General features: G+C 29.5%; 1 protein-coding gene across 4 annotated transcripts; it reads right to left on the reverse strand.

The window, feature by feature from the left end:
- Window positions 1-3,555: 3,555 nt before the first annotated feature.
- LOC100788922 (methyltransferase-like protein 13-like) lies at window positions 3,556-5,919 on the reverse strand. Of its 4 annotated transcripts, none has more exons than NR_174392.1 (8): window positions 5,560-5,919; window positions 5,294-5,410; window positions 4,933-5,001; window positions 4,815-4,834; window positions 4,669-4,721; window positions 4,522-4,569; window positions 4,328-4,406; window positions 3,556-3,731 (listed from the first exon to the last, which is right to left on the reverse strand). NR_174392.1 is itself a non-coding variant. In NM_001254326.2 (8 exons), the coding sequence occupies exons 1-8, from the start codon at window positions 5,726-5,728 to the stop codon at window positions 3,718-3,720; spliced, it is 552 nt and encodes a 183-aa protein (NP_001241255.1). In that variant the 5' UTR covers window positions 5,729-5,919; the 3' UTR covers window positions 3,556-3,717. The 4 variants fall into 4 exon arrangements, 3 of the variants coding, with proteins under 3 accessions (NP_001241255.1, NP_001387009.1, NP_001387008.1); NM_001254326.2 differs by having other exon boundaries at window positions 4,522-4,552; NM_001400080.1 differs by lacking the exon at window positions 3,556-3,731 and having other exon boundaries at window positions 3,995-4,406; window positions 4,522-4,552.
- Window positions 5,920-9,599: the final 3,680 nt, after the last annotated feature.

Below are 9,599 nucleotides of genomic sequence, written 5' to 3' on the forward strand. Positions count from 1 at the left end.
ATTTTCACATCATTCACGTACTCAAGGATCAAAACACAACATCACTCAACCAATCAATATCGATCAATACACAAGCGTTATGCAACAAATATACTAAGACTCAATCTTATATGCAATGTGGTACCATGTTAGTGAAAAACTTCGTCAAGTGCCCATGAGTACATGATAAAGCAGATCACACGCTGGTAAGTTAGGTCACTCTCATTAGGTAAAATCATAGGGAGACAAGTCTTTGAGAATGTTCCAACCATATGGGATCGGTACAAGCTTAAAGGAACATTCAAATCGGGTGTATTTACCCGAAGGCCTAGACTCCAAAGAGTTCATCAGGGTCTCTCCTTCCTGATTTAGGTCCAATCCCGAAAATATTTTAGCACACAGACTATCTATAAACTGTACAAAACACATGACTCCTTAATTGTTGTCAAAATAATTTTAACTTGTCGCATCTCAAAGTGATTAAACTCGTCAGGTTCCCACAGTGGATCACATCACAATACTTGTCGCGCATTAACCCGTTGACCTTAAAGAGTCTTACAGTTGTGTGATTATACGGTTCATAGCTCACAACTCAATGCACAATAATATGTCAATACACATGTATCTCACAATTCATGACATATTCAATTTATCACTTACACACAATCTCAATCACAATTTCATGATCCATCCCAATATAACAATTTATCACACTAATCTAATGAATCTTGTCCAAAACACAAACGAATTATATAAAAATGTTTCTCACAACATGGGGAGTAAAATCTTTAAACAATTTCACATAATCATATCAAAATTAAAGGAACAAAATCGTAGGTTCAAAAACAAAAAATCACCAAGAGCACTCAATTTTATCAACCAATTCGCATTAGGACATCAATTGACCCGTCAAACACAACAATCTCGTAATTATAATCGTAAAGGAAGAATTACAATATAGTAAACATCCCAAAATAAACTCCAATTTGATCCCTTAAGGATCTCTACACATGTTTATTCTAACCCCAACTGCAATAAACTTATTTCTTACCTCTAAGTGAGCTCATGTGTGTAGTTCAGCATGATAGCAGTGTCTTTAGCAGTTCCCTAAGATTCCTCAAGCTTTTCCTCTGGTTGTTATGTTAGGATTTCCAAGCATTAGAGAGAAGGATAAGAGATTGGAGCCTCCGTTTCACTGTCTTCGTACAAGAGACATTGCTCTCACCATAGACATTATTACGTAAATTCCAACTGTGGGATGTGCGAAAATGAGTTTCAAATCTGGTGTTTGAATTTCACAACGATCTAACAGTTAACAAATTCGAGATCATAGTTTTACTATGACAGGTTTGGGTGTATGCGGGAAAATAGGAGCTCCGTACGAAGGACATTTCTTTTACCACAGACATTATTTCGTCAAATCCCAATGGTGGGAATGTGAGAAAATGAGTTCAAAACATGGTGTTCAATTTTCACGACGAAGATCCAACGGTTAAAGGTTTTAGGATTGTAGTTTGAGTGTATGCGAGAAAAAAAAAATTTGGAAGAGAAAAGGGAAAACGAATTTGAGAGGAAGAGATAGCATAGAGATGTATCATAAATATAAATGTAAAACTTATTTAATATTTCTCTAGTTAAGATACTCTCAGCCTATTATTTACTTTATTCTTTATTTTATTATTTTACAAAAGGAACTTTATTTTATTCCATATCAAATGAATAAATAAAACATCTTTTTTATTTTCTAAAAACATATTTTTATTTTATTTACCTTAAAAAAATCATTATTTTAATTAATAAAACTATTTCTTCTTATTTATTTAATTTACAAAAATCTCATTATTTTCCTAAATCTCTATTTATTGTTAAATAAAATCCTTTTTAATTTATTTTTCAAAAAAATTGGGTGTTATACTAAATAACAAGATTGCAAAAAAAATGGAAGACTCAATTGGTAAATTAAATTACAGGGGGACCCAATTTGTGAGCTGAGATAAATAAAGGGACTAAATTTGTAATTAAGCCAAATGTTTTTAATATTTGCATGTATCTATGAGTATTTGTGGATATTTACTAAAAATATATATAAATAACCATAACATATATTTAAAAATAGTTTAACTATAATTTTTATTTATTCATGTAATTTTTAATAAAAATAAATAAATTTTAAAATTAAAATTATTCAAATATTTTGCACAATTATACCTACAGAGTGTCATTGAAAAAAATACATTTTCTTTTTCTTGTTTTTTTTTTCTCATTTCTATTTAATCTTATTTTGTAGAAAAGTTGTACTTTTTTTTTTATCTAGATCATATGTATTCTTCACTAGAAGTAATCCTATTCAAGTTGGACTAAGTATCAAAAGTAACCAATCGAGTTTACTCACCATGAGTTATTCAGAAGATGAGTGAGTCCAACCAAAGTCATTTGACGAGAGTAAAAAAATATACAACCGGACTCAACTCACCACATGTTGGTGGTTAAGCATATTTACTCACCAGTTGACTCACCAAATTAAAAATAAAAAATAAAATAAATAATACAAGAACTATATAGAAAAGTATAAATTTTAAAAATTCAACAACATATTAATTCATTGTAACAAAAACAGAGGAAAAGAAAATGAAATAAAAATGGAAAAATTATTAGGAAAAAGGGTAAATTAAAAAAAAAAGTAGTTGAGACAAGCTAATCCGACTTACCTAGTTGATCCACCTCAATTCATGACTAAATAAACCAACATTTTTATACACAACTTGAAAAATGCTAGTAATACTCTCTTTGACACTTTTTTTATATACATATTTTCTCTGTTATTGATTGAAATGATTGAAAATCACTCATTTTTGTAAAACTCATCATTTGAATCAAAAGAGAGAATCATCAAAAGAGAAATAGGACTATCTAAAATTGATGATTTTCACTATATTTCAACCAATCACATAGAGTATTAGACAAAGAGTTTTAGAGTGTTACTAGCATTTCTAACAACTTTTTTCAGCAAGAACCGTTTTGGGACCAAACCACTTTATAAAAATGATTCGCTTTGAACTTGAAGTGGTTCAATTTGTTTATTAGAATAACCGTTTTTTGAACGGCTCTAATACTGCAACTATAAGATGACAAACATTTATAGTTCATGTGTGAACAATGTTAATTCGAGAATCTTTTATGGTTCATTTGTAAACAGAAAATGAATTCATCCTAAAAGCTCTTTAGTCATATAATATAGGCTTGCACTTTATAACTTGACAGTACTGATCGGTTCCTTTGATGTAGAAGCAAGTGTGAAAAACAGAGATTATCGCTAAATTTGCATCTAATAAAAGCTTGAGATTTGAGTAATTGGCTGCATAAAAAAACAAAAATCGACATATTGAAAAGCTTAAAATATAAGATAACAATGACAAAAAAATAAAATAAAAGGTAACTGTTGTTTCTAGAAAATTCATGAGGAAGGTACAAGAAAAAATACATTTTGACACTGCATACAAATGGTTCAGTTAACGGAAAAGTCATGGAAATGTAATCAATCAAATTTGAAATTAAAGAAATGCTGCTGTCTTAGTATCACACACAGAGAAAATCATAATTTGTATGGTCGCAAAGAAAAGTTTTTGACTTAGGAATTAACATTAAAAGTTCCAGGATCAACTACAGTAACATAAATTTGTAGAGAGTGAAAATGCATGCCTCCCTCTCTAAACAGCCCCAGTCATGCATTTGTGTGAGTTAGCAGAAATTTCCTGGCAGAAGCATTATAACAAAAATGATTAGTCCAAACGGGCAAAGAATGGACAAAGCTACACTCAACTTCACTCAGAAGCGTGAATTTCAAATCATGAAGCTTAGTGGATCAAAAAAGTGGTATGTGACATGTACTATTGACCAAGGGCATACAACAAGTTACAAGCCTAATTTACACTCCAATTGTGAATGCATAAGACTAAAAATGCATATATAATTGAATCAAGAGTAGCACATTGGCAACTTAGTAAGGACACTTAAGTTGGATGCTTTAAGGGGAAAAGATTAATAAAGCATGCGGCACACATCAAAAGCCATATAGCAATGCCTCATGCATTAAACCAGCAAGGAAATAACCACTAATTCAGCAGATCCCCACAACAAAAATGCATTTTAGTTTACAACAAGTACTCGTGGGGCTTAGCTTTATTCCAACTCGTATTTTATTTGGGACTTCTGAATTACTACTACAAAAAGTAAATGACAGAACTAGAAGTCTGTAGACACACATCTGATAGATATAGAACAGAAAAGATGTAATAGGCTCATAAAACTTGAAATAGAAAATGACATTGACTTTAAGATTTAAGCCAACCTATCACATGAAGTTTTATTGTCCAAGAGCATGATTCCTGTAGCAAGCGCAGGCGATATAGTGGAGCTCCATATGTCACCTGCAGTTTTTTACAAGCATTCAAGGCTGATCAGGTGAAATGCAAAGACACAATCTATTCATTAGAGAGTAAATCTGAAAGCAGATGGATGCTTAAAAAAAAGAGGTGCAATTACCAGGACATAAACTCCTTTATCCTTGAGGACCCTATAGTGTGTCATCAACTGCTTCAATAATGGTGAACAGATCAAGAATAAAAAAAATCCAAAATAAAACAGAAGCTGTAGAAGAATTATAGACTTTTGTTCATGGTTTTATTCTACCTCCAAATCTCCTCAAGCATTTTGGTAGCATTCTGCCTTGAATTATTTCCACACTACAAACAAAAACATGCACCAAGCAAACTATATTAAATAAGACTTGTCAAACATACGAGCATTTCAATGAGCATTACCATCGCTACACTCACCAAGATAGAGTCAAGAGTCCCTGAAAAACACAATCAAACAGTCAGCACAATCCATTGTCCAATAGGCACTAATTATAATAAAACAGATGAAAAGATTAAATTAAAAAAGTAAGCACACCTTTGTCAATAACAGCACCAAAAGACCCTGATTGAAAATCACTCATATCTCTGACGTCCATTTTCATAACTGCCCAATAATTAAGGACGGTTCACCCTCAACATTGTAATTATCATCTCGAAGTTAAAATGTTCTATATTTCTAAGATGAATTTAATTAAAATATACGAAAAATTGTTATCCCATCACAGATTACCACTAATGATAAGTTTGTCGAAAGTCGTCACATTTCACAAGGATGATTTCGGATTAGTTGATAATGTAATTTTGTTTTACAGACACTGCATAACATTATAACAATTAAACTCATTTATAATTCCATAACATGGAATAGGCACAGATAAATCACAAAGCAAGGATACATTTCAATTGGGGACAATCTTGGTGTTTGGTTTTCATAGCTTCAATAACAACCGAAGATATATCAATGTTGACAACATCCGTGTAACCGCCATCAACCACCATGCCTTCGCTGAAAGCTGCAAACACCCAGAACATAAAAATCTAATCTTTATCCAATCCAAACAAAAGGGTGGGTAGGCATCCTTTAACGAGATCTGAAGAAAAAAACAAAACAAAAACAGAAAAAAGAAAAAGATGGGTATGAATGGAGTGAAGAAAAACGTGCCTGAGTTGCCACAACCAACTACGAGAACAGGGTGGCTAGGAGGAACATAAAGGTTGATGATTGGAGCCAAAGTGAGGTACTTTTGGTACCAATCAAAGGGACCAGGTTCGTTGGAGTAGCGGTTGTCCCAGTACCATGGTTCACCGTAGGCTTGGGTACTCGTTGTCATCACTATTCACTCACTCACTCACTCTTTTGTTGTTGAATTGAATCGAATCTTCTTATTATCTAATGAATGATGACTGCCTTATGAGGGAAGATGTTGCAGTCACGAGTTTGTTTTTGTTTCGACGAATCTCGAAAGGGAAATTATGAGAGAAGAAAATCAAGAAATGAAAGCAACATTTAGTTGCATGACGTGGCATGCCACATTCTGGTGAGTGATTCTTTTATGTTGTTGTCGAACACTATACTTACCTTCTCTTACAGACTACTTAAATAATTTCATTGGAAAAGAAAATAATATTTATAGAATTATAAAATTAACGATCTCACTGATCAATGTCTTTAAAAAAATTATTATTACAAAGATAATAGAAAAACATAAAAAAAATTATAAATGATATAATTGTGTACATTTCAATAATAAAAAAATTATTATTTTAGTGCATTAACTAGTGCTTTAACATTTTCCTTTTATGTATTATTAGTATAAAATATTATATTTTAAAATAATTGTTTGTATAAATTTTAAAATGATAGTTATTATAAAAAATTACAAATATATTATTTTCTTACAAGGATTAAATATATCATGTTAGGAATAGCAATTTGTAATTAAATAATGATGATAATATATTATTTTATATTGCAAGTTTGTAAATTATTTTTTGTTTTAAATTTAGTTACATTTAGTGCTTCAATTTATTAATTTACAACTATTTTTTTCCAATAATTTACAACTCTTTAATTTTTATATTTATCAACTGCATAATAAATTTAGTATGTTAATTTGATTACCTCCGTGTTAAAAGAACTTACTCGCAATAAAGTCCATAAATTTAGAGACTAAATTATATTCCTACAAGTTTTAAGAACCAAATCAACATGTATAATTATATTTTCTTGGTATCTTATTACTTTCTTTATTCAAAACGCATTTATCTAATTCACTAAAATTAAAGAAAGTAACTAATTTAGTTGATAATAATAAACTTATTTTAAATTTATATAAAAAAATAAATTTATTATTATTAATAATATTTCTCTTTTTTTAATAGTTTGTTAATATTTTTATTTTAAGGAGGAGTATTTTTAATTTAAAAATAAATGATTCTAGGAATATGTTTTTTTTCATTGTATGTGTCAATAAAAATAATGTAATTTACATGCACTTTTTATACCTATCACTTTATGTATGCATCACTTTAATCATTTAATTATAATAAATTCCCCCCAAACTTTGGTAATCTTGCACTGTGATATGGACGCTCCTGATGTAAAATGCGAAGTAAAGCATAGATTATTTCATAATAATCATTACTATCGAAATAGTTATTTTGATTAAAATTTGGTTCATTTCACACCATATTTAATTTTTATTGGTTAACAGATTTAGCTTAAGATCATTATTAAAGTGCTCTTTTTATCGATTTAATCATCTAGTAGTTAATTATTAAAATAATTTATTTTTTTAATGTTCAACGTTATATCGGATTTGAACTTGTTCTCTTATGAAATTGTTTTACTATAATTATCATACGGGCCATGAATGTGAATTATTAAAATATTTTATAGTCAAAAGAAATAATTAATTTTGAGAGTAATAACAATTTACTATAATATTGTAATGATATTTTCCATTAAGAAGGTTTAATATAGTAAATAAATAACTGAGTTATTTAAATATATAATTAGGAGTTTGATTTTTAATTATACCAATGGAGAAGATTTTATTGAGACATTTCAAGGAAATTAATCTATACCAATATATGAAATTGAGAATAAGAATTAAAGAAGAAGGGTTGCCGCACAGGGAGACGATTATGCTGCAGAATTGATATATTTTTATTTTTTTTTGGTTATTGCGGATGCATAAGTACATTATACAATTCTAAGAAATTAACTTTTATTTTCATTTCTTTATTTCAAATTTTTTTAGACATCTTTCTATATTTTATTTTCCGTATTAAATACCATTTTAATTAATTTAGCAAGTTTTTTATGGGATATGCAGTTGGTTGGAAATTATTATTGTTAACAAGGAGACAATTTATAAAAAGGGAAGGAAAAGAATATTTTTTTTCAAATTCAAGATTACTAGGACTTTTTTTGTAACAATTAATTATTTTTATTTTTAGTTATATTATTCGGTTTGTTTTTAATTTTTTCATTTAAAGTGTGTGATTCATTGAATAAAATTCAAAAATTATAATTAAAAATTACTATAATATATTGTTTTTTGATGTAATAATATAGTAGAAATGTGAACGTATAGGCGTTAGTGTCTGTTTTTCCGGTAATAATAATAATGGCATTTTCCTGTTCCAGCTTCAAATTATATCTAGAATGTGTCTCTATCTCGCCGATAATCACGAACCGATTTGCCAATAACTAGTAACCAAATGTTGTTTATTTGAGTGATTGATGTGCTACCTGTGATGTAATGCACATTACGTGGCACCAATGGACAACTTGTGTCTTATTAATGTGACCACTGGCCACCACACAAATTATGACAAAGATTAACAAAAGAGGCAACTGGATTTGTTAATTTATTTTTTGGAAATACATGCAAAAGAGCATATCATGACTCAATCATATCATTGATAAAAAAAAAAAAAAATCAGTAAGTAGTTAAGTGGACTAATACTTTAACTAAAATCTTGAAATTCAAATTTTATAAATAAAATAGACGTGATTGAGAAGAAATATTTACATATTTTCATACAAAAATAAACTATCAACAAAATTAGTAAATATCAATGTCAGTGACCCAAAAAATATCAAAGGAGAACCATGAGAGTTCTGTACAGGGAGTATAATCATCTGAATTTGTTAATCTAAAATGCTATCTTCCTCACATTTATTTCGAGACTTTGTTGTTTTGGTTTGTTGAAAGCCTTGCAAGAGACGTTTGCAAACTGTTCTTCCCGGACACAAAGAATCCACTTGTTCCATTTATAAGTTTATTGCAACTTGCTTGTTAACTTTTATGAATAGCAATTGCTTCAAAATGTAGTAATCAAAAGATAATTATAAAAGTGTTTTAAAAATTAACTTGAACTGATCAGTTTGATAAAAAAAAATCGATACTAGAATCAGTTCAATTTCATTATTGGATCAGGAATGTAATCAATCCATTATGACATTATCGAACCAGTTTAAAATTGGATTTAACCAACATGAGTTGGTCTTGAACTGATAAGATTTTTTCTTTATTCGGAATTGTTGATATTATCATTATAAAAACCATGTAACCTTTATTTTTGTTTTAAAAAAATAGTTTTATATTGATTGCACATTATAAATGAAATTGAAAACTTTGAATAATATAACATGAATGTGAAGACATAATTATGCTTAGGCTGACATGACATCACTTCCTAGCTGAATTTGATGCCTAGCAAAATTAGGAACAAAAGACTTGCACACCAATTTTATAAAAAAAAATTCATACAAAATGTTTACATTGATCATCCCGGTAATCAATGAAATTTGAATACAAAATGTTCACAGCTTATAAGTTCTCCACTACTCTTCTTAGTCATGGATTCCATCAATCCAAGCATGATTACTCCCTTTTCACCATTGGCTCAGGAAATTCCTTAGTCATTTTATTAGTATATGTAGATGACATCATCCTGTCAGGACTCAATCTTGCCTCTGCACAAGTTGTTCAGACCAAATTATAGTATTTGTTTCAATTGAAGATCCTTGACCCTTTGAAATATTTTATTGGCTTAGAAATAGCCAAATTCAGAGGTATCTCACTATCCCAACGAAAGTATGCTCTATCTCTTTTGGAAGATACAAGTTTCTTGGATTGCAAACCTTCCAATAAACCAATGGATCCCAATCTAAAACTCAATCTTCATGAT

This window comes from Glycine max, chromosome 9 (assembly GCF_000004515.6).
Source record: "Glycine max cultivar Williams 82 chromosome 9, Glycine_max_v4.0, whole genome shotgun sequence".
NCBI lineage: Eukaryota > Viridiplantae > Streptophyta > Magnoliopsida > Fabales > Fabaceae > Glycine > Glycine max.